This window comes from Ranitomeya variabilis, chromosome 5 (assembly GCF_051348905.1).
Source record: "Ranitomeya variabilis isolate aRanVar5 chromosome 5, aRanVar5.hap1, whole genome shotgun sequence".
NCBI lineage: Eukaryota > Metazoa > Chordata > Amphibia > Anura > Dendrobatidae > Ranitomeya > Ranitomeya variabilis.
The window spans coordinates 450,897,996-450,914,869 of NC_135236.1; the positions used below are offsets into that span (position 1 = coordinate 450,897,996).

The following is a 16,874-nucleotide window of genomic DNA, read 5'->3' on the forward strand; positions in this document are numbered from 1 at the left end:
TAGAAACAAAATTCAACTTAGCTGAACAGGATCTTGAGGCAGGAGAATGCAACAGAATGCTACTGATACATTGTTGGCCGGCATCAGACCAGCAGCCAAGCAGCCTTAAATAGGAAACTCCCCTAATGGGTGTCAACAGGTGATCAAGGATAGAAGAAGGCAAATAAGTGACACTACCATAAAACACCACCGGGGGAGCCCACAAACAGAATTCACAACAGACGGCGTTCAGTAGCGCGTGTTTTATGTGTCCCTCCACATGCTTGTGCAGGGCAGGGACGGCTTGCCTGCTGAAGTAAAAGCGGCTGGGCACATTGTACTGTGGGACTGCCAATGACATCAAGTCACGGAAGCTGTCAGTCTCCACCAGCCTGAATGTGTTATGACCCCAATGGCGAGGGTCTCAGAGGAACGTGGAAGTCTGCAGAATACAAAAATCCAGCTCATAGGGCAGTGGTAACTGGGTTGACCATATATCTACTCCTAACGCCAACACTAGAAGTAGCCGGGGATCATTCCTACGTTGATTCTAGATGACACGCGCCAGCCGGAGAATCTAGCTACCCCTAGTAGAGGAAAACAAAGACCTTTCTTGCCTCCAGAGAAGGGGACCCCAAAGCTGGATAGAAGCCCCCCACAAATAATGACGGTGAGGTAAGAGGAAATGACAAACACAGAAATGAACCAGGTTTAGCACAGAGAGGCCCGCTAACTAATAGCAGAATAAAGAAAGGTAACTTATATGGTCAACAAAAACCCTATCAAAATCCACACTGGAAATTCAAGAACCCCCGAACCGTCTAACGGTCCAGGGGGAGAACACCAGCCCCCCTAGAGCTTCCAGCAAAGGTCAGGATATAGATTTGCAACAAGCTGGACAAAAATACAAAACCAAAACAAATAGCAAAAAGCAAAAGGCAGACTTAGCTGATATAACTGGAACCAGGATCAGTAGACAAGAGCACAGCAGACTAGCTCTGATAACCACGTTGCCAGGCATTGAACTGAAGGTCCAGGGAGCTTATATAGCAACACCCCTAACTAACGACCCAGGTGCGGATAAAAGGAATGACAGAAAAACCAGAGTCAAAAAACTAGTAACCACTAGAGGGAGCAAAAAGCAAATTCACAACAGTACCCCCCCCTTAGTGAGGGGTCACCGAACCCTCACCACGACCACCAGGGCGATCAGGATGAGCGGCATGAAAGGCACGAACTAAATCGGCCGCATGAACATCCGAGGCGACCACCCAGGAATTATCCTCCTGACCATAGCCCTTCCACTTGACCAGGTACTGAAGCCTCCGCCTGGAGAGGCGAGAATCCAAGATCTTCTCCACCACGTACTCCAACTCGCCCTCAACCAACACCGGAGCAGGAGGCTCAGCAGAAGGAACTACAGGCACAATGTACCGCCGCAACAAGGACCTATGAAATACATTGTGAATAGCAAACGACACAGGAAGATCCAGACGAAAAGATACAGGATTAAGGATTTCCAATATCTTGTAAGGCCCAATAAAACGAGGTTTAAATTTGGGAGAGGAGACCTTCATAGGAACAAAGCGGGAAGAAAGCCACACCAAATCCCCAACGCGTAGTCGGGGACCCACACCGCGGCGGCGGTTGGCAAAGCGCTGAGCCTTCTCCTGTGACAACTTCAAGTTGTCCACCACATGATTCCAGATCTGCTGCAACCTATCCACCACAGAATCCACCCCAGGACAGTCAGAAGGCTCCACATGACCCGAAGAAAAGCGAGGATGGAAACCAGAGTTGCAGAAAAAAGGCGAAACCAAGGTGGCGGAACTAGCCCGATTATTAAGGGCAAACTCAGCCAACGGCAAGAATGTCACCCAATCGTCCTGATCAGCAGAGACAAAACACCTCAAATAAGCCTCCAAAGTCTGATTGGTTCGCTCCGTCTGTCCATTAGTCTGAGGATGGAAAGCAGACGAAAACGACAAATCAATGCCCATCCTACTACAAAAGGATCGCCAGAACCTGGAAACGAACTGGGATCCTCTGTCTGACACAATATTCTCAGGGATGCCGTGCAAACGAACCACGTTCTGGAAAAACACAGGAACCAGATCGGAAGAGGAAGGCAGCTTAGGCAAAGGAACCAAATGGACCATCTTGGAGAAGCGATCACATATCACCCAGATAACGGACATGCCCTGAGATAGCGGAAGATCAGAAATGAAATCCATGGAGATATGTGTCCAAGGTCTCTTCGGGACAGGCAAGGGCAAGAGCAAACCGCTGGCACGAGAACAGCAAGGCTTAGCTCGAGCACAAGTCCCACAGGACTGCACAAATGACCGCACATCCCTTGACAAGGAAGGCCACCAAAAGGACCTGGCCACCAGATCTCTGGTGCCAAAAATTCCCGGGTGACCTGCCAACACCGAGGAATGAACCTCGGAAATGACTCTGCTGGTCCACTTATCCGGGACAAACAGTCTGTCAGGTGGACAAGACTCAGGCCTATCAGCCTGAAATCTCTGCAACACACGTCGCAGATCCGGAGAAATGGCTGACAAGATAACTCCATCTTTAAGAATACCAACAGGATCAGCGACTCCAGGAGCATCAGGCACAAAGCTCCTAGAAAGAGCATCGGCCTTCACATTCTTTGAACCTGGTAAATACGAGACAACAAAATCAAAGCGGGAGAAAAACAATGACCAGCGGGCCTGTCTCGGATTAAGGCGTTTAGCAGACTTGAGATACATCAGATTTTTGTGATCAGTCAAGACCACCACACGATGCTTAGCACCCTCGAGCCAATGATGCCACTCCTCAAATGCCCATTTCATGGCCAACAACTCCCGATTGCCCACATCATAATTTCGCTCGGCAGGCGAAAACTTCCTAGAGAAAAAGGCACAAGGTTTCATAACAGAGCAACCAGGGCCTCTCTGCGACAAAACGGCCCCTGCCCCAATTTCCGTAGCATCCACCTCAACCTGAAAGGGAAGTGAGACGTCAGGCTGGCACAAAACAGGCGCCGAAGTAAACCGGCGTTTCAACTCCTGGAAAGCCTCCACGGCAGCAGGAGCCCAGTTAGCTACATCGGAGCCCTTCTTGGTCATATCCGTCAAAGGTTTCACAATGCTAGAAAAATTAGCGATAAAACGACGGTAGAAGTTAGCGAAGCCCAAGAACTTCTGAAGACTCTTAACTGACGAGGGCTGAGTCCAATCAAGAATAGCTCGGACCTTGACTGGGTCCATCTCCACAGCAGAAGGGGAAAAAATGAACCCCAAAAAGGGAACCTTCTGTACACCAAAGAGACACTTAGAGCCCTTGACAAACAAAGAATTTTCACGCAAAATTTTAAAGACCAACCTGACCTGCTCCACATGCGAATCCCAATTATCAGAAAAAACCAAAATATCATCCAGATAAACAATCAAAAATTTATCCAGATACTTCCGGAAAATGTCATGCATAAAGGACTGAAAAACTGAAGGCGCATTGGAGAGACCAAAAGGCATCACCAAATACTCAAAATGACCTTCGGGCGTATTGAATGCGGTTTTCCATTCATCACCTTGCTTAATGCGCACAAGGTTGTACGCACCACGAAGGTCTATCTTGGTGAACCACTTGGCACCCTTAATCCGGGCAAACAAGTCAGACAACAGCGGTAAAGGATACTGAAATTTGACAGTGATCTTATTTAAAAGCCGATAATCAATACAAGGTCTCAAAGATCCGTCCTTTTTTGCCACAAAAAAGAATCCCGCACCAAGAGGGGAAGAAGACGGACGAATATGTCCTTTTTCCAGAGACTCCTTGATATATGAACGCATAGCGGTATGTTCAGGTACCGACAGATTAAACAGTCTTCCCTTAGGAAATTTACTGCCTGGGATCAAATCTATAGCACAGTCACAGTCCCTATGAGGAGGCAGTGCACTGGACTCAGACTCACTGAAGACATCCTGATAATCAGACAAATACTCCGGAACTTCCGAAGGCGTAGAAGAAGCAATAGACACAGGCAGGGAATCCTCATGAATACCACGACAGCCCCAACTTGAGACTGACATAGCCTTCCAGTCCAGGACTGGATTATGGGTCTGTAACCATGGCAGCCCTAAAACGACCAAATCATGCATTTTATGTAAAACCAGGAAACGTATCACCTCGCGGTGTTCAGGAGTCATGCACATGGTAACCTGAGTCCAATACTGCGGTTTATTTGCTGCCAATGGTGTAGCATCAATACCCCTAAGAGGAATAGGATTTTCTAATGGTTCAAGAGTAAATCCACAGCGCTTAGCAAATGAGAGATCCATAAGACTCAGGGCAGCACCTGAATCTACAAACGCCATGACAGGATAAGATGACAGTGAGCAAATCAAAGTTACAGACAGAATAAATTTAGGTTGCAAATTACCAACGGTGACAGGACTAACAACCTTAGCTATACGTTTAGAGCATGCTGAGATAACATGTGTAGAATCACCACAGTAGTAGCACAAGCCATTCCGGCGTCTATGAATTTTCCGCTCATTTCTAGTCAGGATTCTATCACATTGCATTAAATCAGGTGTCTGTTCAGACAACACCATGAGGGAATTTGCGGTTTTTCTATCAGATTGCACCGAATTAGGTGTCTGTTCAGACAACACCATGAGGGAATTTGCGGTTTTGCGCTCCCGCAACCGCCGGTCAATTTGAATAGCCAGTGCCATAGTATCATTCAGACCTGTGGGAATGGGAAAACCCACCATAACATTCTTAATGGCTTCAGAAAGGCCATTTCTAAAATTAGCGGCCAGTGCACACTCGTTCCAATGTGTCAGCACGGACCATTTCCGAAATTTTTGGCAATACACTTCAGCCTCGTCCTGCCCCTGAGACATAGACAGCAAGGCCTTTTCTGCCTGAATCTCAAGATTGGGTTCCTCATAAAGTAAACCGAGCGCCAGAAAAAACGCATCAAGATCAGCCAATGCCGGATCTCCTGGCGCCAGCGAAAAAGCCCAATCCTGAGGGTCGCCCCGTAAGAACGAAATAACAATTTTTACTTGCTGAGCAGAATCTCCTGATGAACAGGGTCTCAGGGACAAAAACAATTTACAATTATTCACGAAATTCCTAAACTTAAACCTGTCTCCGGAAAACAGTTCAGGAATCGGTATTTTAGGTTCTGACCTAGGATTTCTGATAACATAGTCTTGTATGCCCTGCACACGAGTAGCCAGCTGGTCCACACTTGTAATCAAGGTCTGGACATTCATGTCTGCAGCAAGCATAGCCACTCTGAGGTAAAGGGGAAGAAGAAAAAAAAAAAAAACTCAGAATCTTCTTTCTTATAATCCCTCTTCTGCAATGCATTAAACATTTAATACTGGCCTGGCAAACTGTTATGACCCCAATGGCGAGGGTCTCAGAGGAACGTGGAAGTCTGCAGAATACAAAAATCCAGCTCATAGGGCAGTGGTAACTGGGTTGACCATATATCTACTCCTAACGCCAACACTAGAAGTAGCCGGGGATCATTCCTACGTTGATTCTAGATGACACGCGCCAGCCGGAGAATCTAGCTACCCCTAGTAGAGGAAAACAAAGACCTTTCTTGCCTCCAGAGAAGGGGACCCCAAAGCTGGATAGAAGCCCCCCACAAATAATGACGGTGAGGTAAGAGGAAATGACAAACACAGAAATGAACCAGGTTTAGCACAGAGAGGCCCGCTAACTAATAGCAGAATAAAGAAAGGTAACTTATATGGTCAACAAAAACCCTATCAAAATCCACACTGGAAATTCAAGAACCCCCGAACCGTCTAACGGTCCGGGGGGAGAACACCAGCCCCCCTAGAGCTTCCAGCAAAGGTCAGGATATAGATTTGCAACAAGCTGGACAAAAATACAAAACCAAAACAAATAGCAAAAAGCAAAAGGCAGACTTAGCTGATATAACTGGAACCAGGATCAGTAGACAAGAGCACAGCAGACTAGCTCTGATAACCACGTTGCCAGGCATTGAACTGAAGGTCCAGGGAGCTTATATAGCAACACCCCTAACTAACGACCCAGGTGCGGATAAAAGGAATGACAGAAAAACCAGAGTCAAAAAACTAGTAACCACTAGAGGGAGCAAAAAGCAAATTCACAACAGAATGACAGCATTTCCAGTGAAAGAAGTTTGGCAATGCCTGCAGTCAGAGCCTGTGCTCGTGGGTGGTTTGACGAGAAAGGCCGCCTTTTCTCCCATGCCTGTACTACCGATGGCTGTAGACTGGGCTGGGAGTGTGTGGATGACTGGGAAAGTGGTGCTGCGGGTGGAATTACAGCGGGTCTCTGGACAACAGGGCCAGAGGTTCTTCCACGGCGATCCTGGGAGGAAGCCGAACCAGCTGCGTGTGAGCTAGAGGAAGAGGCAACACGAGCTGAAGAGGTGGTAGCTGCCGCTGTTGGTTGGCCTACCTCTTCAGTGTGTTTTTCTAACTCCGCCGGGTGCCTGTTGCGCACATGTTTCCACATGTTGGAGGTATTGAGGTTGCTGACATTTCGACCTCTTTTGACTTTTTGATGACACACCTTGCATCTGACATAGCAAATGTCATCTGCAACTGTGTCAAAAAAGGACCAGGCACTGCAAGTCTTGGGAGCGCCCTTTTTGGCTTTTGGAAGAGACATGCTCCTAACGGGTGCCAAAGCGGAGGCTGCAGGATCCGCAGTCTTCCCCCTCCCTCTCCCTCTTTGGGCCGTACGGGGAATCTCTTCCTCAGAGCTGCTCCCACCACCTTCCTGTCCCTCACGCCAAGATGGGTCAAGGACCTCATCATCTACACTACCCTCTGCCCCCAACTGCTCCTCCTGGGTAGTCTCAGCAGCAGAGCACGCACCAGTAAGTGGCACCTGAGTGTCATCATCAGCTGATGCGGCCTGCGATGTGGTGACCGGAGCCACTGGCCCACCCGCCTCTTCAGAGGAAGAGAGAAAAAGCTGTTGGGCATCACTGCACCCTGCCTCTTCTTCCATTTCTCCAATGCTGCTTGGCTGGCCCCCTGTTTCCAAGCCAAGAGATTCAGAGAACAGAAGTAGAGACGGCTCCTGTCCTGGGCTCTCTGTCTGCCTGGGCAATTTGGCAGGTGGTGAAGAGACAGATGGCTGCTCTCCAGTGCTCTGTGTCTGAGAGGATGTGGCACTAATTGAAGTTGATGCATTAGCTGCCATCCATCCGACAACGGCTTCAATTTGTTCTTCACGCAGCAGCGGTGTACGGCGCTCTGACACAAAGCTGCGCATGAACGACTGTTGCCTGGTGAATGTGGGTGCTGATGAGTCACCGGTGCCCGCAGCAGGCACAGAATCCCCACGTCCCCTCCCTGCTCCGCGCCCACGCCCACGCCCACGTGCCTTACTCACTGCCTTCTTCATCTTGGTTGACTGAAAAAGATAAGCAGAAAAGTACTAACGGCTTTGTGTGCTTATTCCTGAGCAACTCCTCCTAACAGGTATAAGAAACACTAATTTTCTAAAGTGTGGACTAGACTTTAATATGAGCTAATGTGGCCTACACAAATGTAAAGTGGTGTAACTGGTGTGTTTGGTGAACTTTATTATTTATTTATTTTTTGGGGGCTGAACTGACAACGGATAGAGCTGCAGTCACACGGAGACCGTGCAGACAGACGTAAACGGTGCTGCAAGGCCCAAAAACCCTCCTCTACGTTATCCTATGTAGTGTTTTTCCACAAGTTAGCTGGAGACGGGTGGAAAGACACTAATAGGAATTTTTTGAAAAAATGTGCAGCAGCCTGCACTACTTAAAACAAAATGAAAATTGATTTGGCGGTATGACGCAGTGAACAACCCTGAGCTGGAGACAACCAGGCTACGGCTGCTCACAGACTACAGGGCGAGCTGCAGTCACACGGAGACCGTGCAGACAGCCGTAAACGGCGCTGCAAGGCACAAAAACCCTCCTCTACGTTATCCTATGTAGTGTTTTTCCACAAATTAGCTGGAGACGGGTGGAAAGACACTAATAGGAATTTTTTGAAAAAATGTGCAGCAGCCTGCACTACTTAAAACAAAATGAAAATTGATTTGGCGGTATGACGCAGTGAACAACCCTGAGCTGGAGACAACCAGGCTACGGCTGCTCACAGACTACAGGGCGAGCTGCAGTCACACGGAGACCGTGCAGACAGCCGTAAACGGCGCTGCAAGGCCCAAAAACCCTCCTCTACGTTATCCTATGTAGTGTTTTTCCACAAATTAGCTGGAGACGGGTGGAAAGACACTAATAGGATTTTTTTGAATAAATTAGCAGCAGACTACACTACTTGAAAAAAAAAAAAAAAAAGAACAGTATGAGGCAATGAACCACCCTCCCTGAACTGAATACAACCAGCTATGGATGGCCTATGTGGCTGCACTCAGACTAGAGAGTGGGCTGCACTCACACACACACACACACAGACCTTGCAGATCGCTGTGAAAACAGCGCTACAAGGCAAAAGCAAGGTGAATAGTAGGTGAACACAGCGGTTGCTAAATTAGCCTTTGGAAAGCACAAAGAAGCAAATCGCTATCTCTAAACTGTCCCTCAGTCAGCAAACAGCGTCCTGTCACTAACTGAATTCACAGCAGAGTGATCGCAAAATGACGCCAGCGACTTTTAAACTGCATCATGACATCATTTCAGCAGCCAATCACAGCCTTGCCAGTAGTTTCATGCCCTCCATGCTAAACAGGATGTGCCCACACTTGGAATCATTCTCATTGGCTGAATTTCTGCATTTTGAATCTTGGAACTTCCGATTCCGGTATCCGATACGCGGCAAGTATCGGAATCCCGGTATCGGAATTCCGATACCGCAAGTATCGGCCGATACCCGATACTTGCGGTATCGGAATGCTCAACACTATTCATTACTAATTTTTCCAGTGTTGTTAAACCTTTGACTGATTTGACTAAAAAGGGTGCTGATGTTGCTAATTGGTCTCCTACGGCTGTAGAGGCCTTTCAGGAACTTAAGCGCCGGTTTTCTTCTGCTCCTGTGTTATGTCAACCAGATGTTTCACTTCCTTTTCAGGTTGAGGTTGATGCTTCCGAGATTGGAGCGGGGGCGGTTTTGTCACAGAGAAGTTCCGATGGCTCGGTGATGAAGCCATGTGCGTTCTTTTCTAGAAAATTCTCGCCCGCCGAGCGCAATTATGATGTGGGTAATCGGGAGCTTTTGGCCATGAAGTGGGCATTTGAGGAGTGGCGTCATTGGCTTGAGGGTGCTAGACATCGTGTGGTGGTCTTGACTGATCACAAAAATCTGATTTACCTTGAGTCTGCCAGGCGTCTGAATCCTAGACAGGCTCGTTGGTCGTTGTTTTTTTCTCATTTCAATTTTGTGGTTTCATACCTGCCAGGTTCAAAGAATGTGAAGGCAGATGCTCTTTCCAGGAGTTTTGTGCCTGACTCTCCTGGAGACTCTGGGCCTACTGGTATCCTTAGGGATGGGGTAATATTGTCCGCCGTCTCCCCAGACTTGCGACGTGCATTGCAGGAGTTTCAGGCGGATAAACCTGATCGTTGTCCACCAGAAAGACTGTTTGTTCCGGATGATTGGACCAGTAGAGTCATCTCCGAGGTCCATTCTTCTGTGTTGGCTGGTCATCCTGGAATATTTGGTACTAGAGACTTGGTGGCCAGGTCTTTTTGGTGGCCTTCCTTGTCAAGGGATGTGCGCACCTTTGTGCAGTCTTGTGAAGTGTGTGCTCGGGCTAAGCCTTGCTGTTCTCGGGCCAGTGGGTTGTTGTTATCCTTGCCTATCCCGAAGAGGCCTTGGACGCACATTTGTATGGATTTTATTTCAGATCTCCCTGTCTCACAGAAAATGTCCGTTATCTGGGTTGTGTGTGACCGCTTTTCTAAGATGGTTCATTTGGTACCCTTGTCTAAGTTGCCTTCCTCCTCTGAGTTGGTCCCTTTATTTTTTCAGAACGTGGTTCGTTTGCATGGGATTCCGGAGAATATCGTTTCTGACAGGGGATCCCAGTTTGTGTCTAGATTTTGGCGGACGTTTTGTGCTAAGATGGGCATTGATTTGTCTTTCTCGTCTGCATTCCATCCTCAGACGAATGGCCAGACGGAGCGAACTAATCAGACCTTGGAAACTTATTTAAGGTGTTTTGTTTCTGCTGATCAAGATGACTGGATTGCCTTTTTGCCACTGGCCGAATTTGCCCTTAATAATCGGGCTAGTTCTGCTACTTTGGTTTCTCCTTTCTTTTGTAATTCGGGGTTTCATCCTCGTTTTTCCTCTGGTCAGGTGGAGCCTTCGGATTGTCCTGGAGTGGACGTGGTGGTGGACAGGCTACATCAGATTTGGAATCAGGTGGTGGACAATTTGAAGTTGTCTCAGGAGAAGACTCAGCAGTTTGCTAATCGCCGTCGCCGCGTGGGTCCCCGACTTCTTGTTGGGGACTTGGTGTGGTTGTCTTCTCGTTTTGTCCCTATGAAGGTCTCTTCTCCTAAGTTCAAGCCTCGGTTCATCGGTCCTTATAAGATCTTGGAGATTCTTAACCCTGTATCTTTTCGTTTGGATCTCCCAGCATCGTTTGCTATTCATAATGTGTTCCATCGGTCGTTATTGCGGAGGTATGAGGTGCCCGTTGTTCCTTCGGTTGAGCCTCCTGCTCCGGTGCTGGTAGAGGGAGAATTGGAGTATGTTGTTGAGAAGATCTTGGATTCTCGTGTTTCCAGACGTAAACTCCAGTATTTGGTTAAGTGGAAGGGTTATGGTCAGGAGGATAATTCCTGGGTGGTCGCCTCTGATGTTGATGCGACTGATTTGGTCCGCGCCTTCCATAGAGCTCATCCTGATCGCCCTGGGGGTTCTCGTGAGGGTTCGGTGACCCCTCCTCAAGGGGGGGGTACTGTTGTGGATTCTGTTTTTGGGCTCCCTCTGGTGGTTACAGCTGGTACTGGGTGACTTTGGTGGGTTGCGGTCTCTGGTTTCCACCTGTCCATCAGAGGCTGGGTGTTTCCTATTTAACCTGGCTTTCCTGTCATTCCCTTGCCGGCTATCAATGTATCAGTGTGTCTCTGTTACCTTTGCTACCTGCTCCTAGGCCTTCAAGACAAGCTAAGTCTGGATTTCCCTGTTTCATGTTTGCTTTCATGTTTTTAGTCCAGCTTGCAGATATGTAATTCTCTGCTGCTGGTTGCTCTAGTGGGCTGAAATTACCACTCATGTACCATGAGTTGGCACATGAGTTCAAGTAATTTCAGGATGGTATTTTGAAGGGTTTTAAGCTGACCGCGCAGTTCACCTTTTGTATCCTCTGCTATCTAGCTTAAGCGGGCCTCATTTTGCTGAATCTGTTTTCATAACTACGTTTGTGCCTTCCTCTCATTTCACCGTCATTATATGTGGGGGGCTGCTATTTCTGTGGGAATATTTCTCTGGAGGCAAGATAGGTCTGTGATTCTTCTGATAGGGGTAGCTAGATCTCCGGCTGGCGCGAGACGTCTAGAGTCCCCCCAGGAACGTTCCCCGGCTGCTGTTAGTTGAGTGTTGAGGTTCAGGATCGCGGTCAGCTCAGGTTCCATCACCCTAGAGCTCGTCCTGTTTTTGCCCGTGTTATGTGTTTAATTCCCTGCCATTGGCAACATGACACCCTGCAGAGTTTAGTGTCATCTGCAAATATTGAAATTGTACTCTGAATGCCCCCTACAAGGTCATTAATAAATATGTTAAAAAGAAGAGGGCCCAATACTGACCCCTGTGGTACCCCACTACCAACCGTGACCCAGTCTGAGTGTGCTCCATTAATAACCACCCTTTGTTTCCTATCCCTGAGCCAACTCTCAACCCACTTGCACATATATTCCCCTATCCCCATTATTCTCATTTTATGTATCAACCTTTTGTGTGGCACCGTATCAAAAGCTTTTGAAAAGTCCATATACACTACATCTACTGGGTTCCCTTGGTCCAGACTGGAACTTACCTCTTCATAGAAGCTGATCAAATTAGTCTGACATGATCGGTCCCTAGTAAACCCGTGCTGATACTGGGTCATGAGGTTATTCCTCTTCAGATACTCCAGTATAGCATCCCTTAGAATGCCCTCCAGGATTTTACCCACAGTAGAGGTTAAACTTACTGGCCTATAATTTCCGAGTTCAGTTTTTGTCCCCTTTTTGAATATTGGCACCACATTTGCTATACGCCAGTCCTGTGGTACAGACCCTGTTATTATGGACTCTTTAAAGATTAAAAATAATGGTCTATCAATGACTGTACTTAATTCCTGCAGTACTCGGGGGTGTATCTCATCCGGGCCCGGAGATTTGTCAATTTTTGTGATTTTGAGACGCCGCCGTACTTCCTGCTGGGTTAAGCAGGTAACATTAAATTGGGAATTATTATCACTAGTCATATTGGCTGCCATGGGATTTTCTTTTGTAAATACTGATGAAAAAAAGTCATTTAGCATATTGGCTTTTTCCTCATCCTCATCCACCATTTCACCCAGACTATTTTTAAGGGGGCCAACACTATCATTTTTTAGTTTCTTACTATTTATGTAGTTAAAGAATATTTTGGGGTTATTTTTGCTCTCTCTAGCAATGAGTCTCTCTGTCTCAATCTTTGCTGCCTTGATTTGCTTTTTACAGAATTTATTTAATTTTTTGTATTTATTTAATGCCTCCTCACTACCTACTTCCTTTAATTCTCTAAATGCTTTCTTTTTGTCACTTATTGCGCCCCTTACAGCTTTATTTAGCCATATTGGTTTCCTCCTATTTCTAGTATGTTTATTCCTATACGGTATATACTGTGCACAGGTCCTATCCAGGATGCTAATAAATGTCTCCCATTTTCTTTGTGTACTTTTATGTCTCAGGATATCGTCCCAGTTAATTGCACCAAGATCCTCTCTCATCCGTTGGAAATTTGCCCTCCTGAAGTTTAGTGTCCTTGTCACCCCTCTACTACACATCTTATTAAAGGAGACATGAAAACTTATTATTTTGTGATCACTATTCCCCAAGTGACCCCCAACCCTTATATTTGATATGCGGTCTGGCCTGTTGGTTAATATTAGGTCTAGCAGTGCCCCCCTTCTTGTTGGGTCCTGAACCAGTTGTGAAAGGTAATTGTCTCTCATAGTTGTCAAAAACCGATTACCTTTACTGGAACTGCAGGTTTCTGTTCCCCAATCTATTTCAGGGTAGTTGAAGTCCCCCATAATAATGACTTCTCCTTGAGTCGCAGCTTCATCTATTTGCTTTACGAGGATATTCTCCATTGCTTCCATTATTTTGGGAGATTTATAACAAGCCCCTATCAGTAATTTATTATTTTTTCCCCCTCCCCTTATCTCCACCCACAGGGACTCTACATTTTCATTAGATTCACCTATATTATCACGCAGGATAGGTTTTAAGGTCGATTTTACATACAGACACACCCCTCCCCCTCGCTTATCTGTACGGTTATTTCTGAACAGACTATAGCCCTGCAAGTTAACAGCCCAGTCATGGCTCTCATCCAGCCATGTTTCAGATATCCCCACCATGTCATAATTATGTTCCAACAACATTAGTTCTAATTCGTCCATTTTGTTGCACTAAATACATTGTAATATAGCTTTACTTACAATTAGCAACTTGCTAGTTGTATGTTCTGTATTATCTCAAAGAATATATATATACCTGTTTGTCTTCCAAATGTGTACCACGTCTGGATCTGTAATTTTTTTAATTTCTGCCTGGGTATCCAAAAAGTCGAAAAAGTATTTTATAGCTACTGGAGGTTTGTTGTGTGGGACAGTCCAAATGCTTTTAAACAACATTTCTACAGCAGAATGAACAGCAACCTAAAAGAGAGCAACTGGTTACTTGGGAAATGGATTAGATTTAAGAACATGTAGTTTATCAGTACAGCTGAACTGACACTTGGATACCAGAATACTAGTCCATGAGCCAAGAACCAAATTTGACGATATCGGTACCAAGCGGAGTGACTAATTCTCTTTGGTATTTTTAGGTAGATGCATGTCTGTAGTTTATTTTTTGATATGATAGCCCTTACATATACGTAGCTTATTAACCCCTTCAGCCCTAGGCCTATTTGTACCCAAGTGCCTAAGCCAATCTGACCTGTGCCACTTCATGGGCTAATAACTTTGGAACGCTTTCACCTATCCAAGCCATTCTGAGATTGTTTTCTCGTGACATATTGTACTTCACGTCAGTGCTAAATGGGAGTCAATATATTTTACCTTTCTATATAAAAAAATGCTAAATATTCGGAAATTTTGGAAAAATCGGCAATTTTTTAACTTTGAAATTCTCTGCTTTTTACAAAAATACTGATACCCCCCATAATAGTTATTAATTTACACTCCCCACATGTTTACTTCATATTGGCATCATTTTGAAAATGAAACCTTATTGTTTTACGACGTAATAGGGCTTATAGTTTTATGCGCAATTTTTCACATTTACAGCAAAACCCACTTTTCAAAGGACCAAGTCACTTCTGAAGTCACTTTAAGGGGCTTACATAACAGAAACCACCCATAAATTACCCCATTTTGCAAACTACACCCCTCAAGCTGTTCAAAACTCATTTTTAAAAACTGTTAACCCTTTAGGTGTTCCACAGGAATTTTAGCATGAGCCAAGAACCAAATATGACGATATCGGTACCACCCGGAGTGACTAGATGTAGTATTTGTAACAAAATTTAATCCAAGTTATGTAAATACACACTGAACATGTCATGTGCATATATATATATATATATATATATATATATATATATATATATATATATATATATATATATATATATATATGTTACTCCATAATATCTTCAACATCGGACTCTGAATCTGACTGTTGTTCTACTGGCTCGTCTTCAGTACCCTTGTTCTGGCATGTCTGTAATCTGCACATGTCTGTGCACTTCAGGCCATTGCTGAGGCAAGTACACTGAGGAAGTTCACATGACCGCACACACTTGCAGGACAGTAGCTGTATAATAGCTTCTGGTGCTGGTGCCCCTTGCATCCACTTGACAACAAGCTTTCCGTCGTTATCTATCATCCAACCGCAGTCTGTTGGGTTTGCAACCCATGGCTGGCTCTGCAGACTTCTCCTCCAGATCGCAGCCTGGTAGTTTGCACGCAGTGCATGCATGAAAAGGCAGTCCTGGCAAGGAGGGAGTTGACTTGACTCTACCACTCCACGTCTGGCACAGAACAGCTGATAACGGAGCCTGTTTACCTCAGTTGTTTGGGTAGTTGGCAGGTACATGTGGCAGGTGATTTCCTGTAACTTCTCAAAAAGTTCGGTAGACACTTCCCATGAACGACCAACTTCCTGAAAGGCATCCTGGTATGTCTTGTTCATCTTCAACTGCTTGAGTGTCGTCATCTTCCCACGGCCAGCGAATGCACTGACGGTGTCACAGCCTGTAAATGCATGCATACCAATCAATGAATCACATACGCTGCCTCCCAATGTTCGGCTCAGAGTGGTGATATCCAGGAATCTTGTCCGGTTCTGTGTACCGCATTTCTGGAACAGGTGGGATGGGATTTTGTGGCACATGCCCAGACACAGGACCATGACATCAGTATCCTCCGAAGTGATGATGACCGACTTGTAACCAGATTCTGCTGCATGAAGAGCATGGAGAAGGAGGCGTGTGTCTGCTTCTTCTTGATTTGACTTAAGGTCAGCAGCCTCTTCCCACTGTTCTTTGGTGATCTTAAAGCAGAGCTGCTCACATGTGACATACAGCTCCTTCTCCTCAAGCTTCTCCCTGTGGTGTTTCGCCTTCCATTCTTCTACCAGAAACTTTATGAGACTTGCCTTGTTGGAGGAACTACTTAGAAGCTTTTTCCACTGCTGGATGTTGTGCCCATGTTGAATGTTCTTGAAATGGATCCCTGTGCCTTCATATCTGTTGACTCTTTCTGTATCTTTGATGGATGTCTCCTTGTAGACGTCAAAGACAATATCAATGCGCTTGCTCTTAGCACCCTCATGGATAGCGCGACTCATTGCTGTGCCTGCTAGCTGGCCAAATGTTGCATTGTTTCCCTTCAGTTTCTGAACCAGGCTCATCCCATCAATGATGGTTGCAGAGGGCTCGGGGATCACTTCTGCAGGACGAGCATTCCTCTCCAACTCCCTTGCGAGGGCAGCCTTGTTGGTCTTGCGGATAGACCCATCACCATTGGCAAGTGCCCATGGCAATGGACCCAGGGGATGAGTCAAGACATCACTCATTTGTAGCTTTCTGTTCTCAGCTACAAGTATCATCTGGCCAAATAGGTTTCTGTCAGCCTTCAAAATTACCTCCTTGCCAAGACCTTGTCTGCGTGTCTTCATTTGGATGTTAGAGAACGTTTTAAGTTTGTTCTTCGTCATCTTGTCATGAAACAATGTAGTTGGCTTATCGGTACCCAAACGCTCATCCTTGAATGTTTGATATGCATCCTCTCCTATACTGTATGCCCCTTGAAGGTCTTTGGCTACATCTGGTGGTGCTACAGTCGCTGTTGACAAACTGATAAGTTCACCATTATGCTCTTTGTTGAAGGGGTTCACCCAACCTGTCTCCAGCAGTTGAACGAAAGATTGGACATCGGCTTCATCTCTTCTAATCCTAGACACCTGTAGGTCTGAATGGCTGAAGTCAGTATATTGTTGGCCTACCAGGGCCCTCAGCTGCCTCAAGTACATACTGCGGTACTCTGATGTCAGGTAGAACCTGGAAACAGCTCCAACTTTGAGGCTGAAGCCTTTTGTGCCCCCTGGTGTCTGGGTGTCTTTGTTGATTGTCTCTTCAATGGTCTGGTCCACAGGAATTCGTCCAAAA

General features: G+C 46.1%; 1 protein-coding gene across 1 annotated transcript in view; it reads right to left on the bottom strand.

Moving 5' to 3' along the window:
* The window catches only part of PLXNC1 (plexin C1), a 551,210-nt gene that overhangs the window by 80,399 nt on the left and 453,937 nt on the right, over positions 1 to 16,874 (bottom strand). Inside the window, exon 27 of the mRNA XM_077265401.1 lies at positions 13,694 to 13,857. Within this exon, the coding sequence (XP_077121516.1) occupies positions 13,694 to 13,857 (164 nt within the window). The remainder of the gene's footprint in view (positions 1 to 13,693; positions 13,858 to 16,874) is intronic.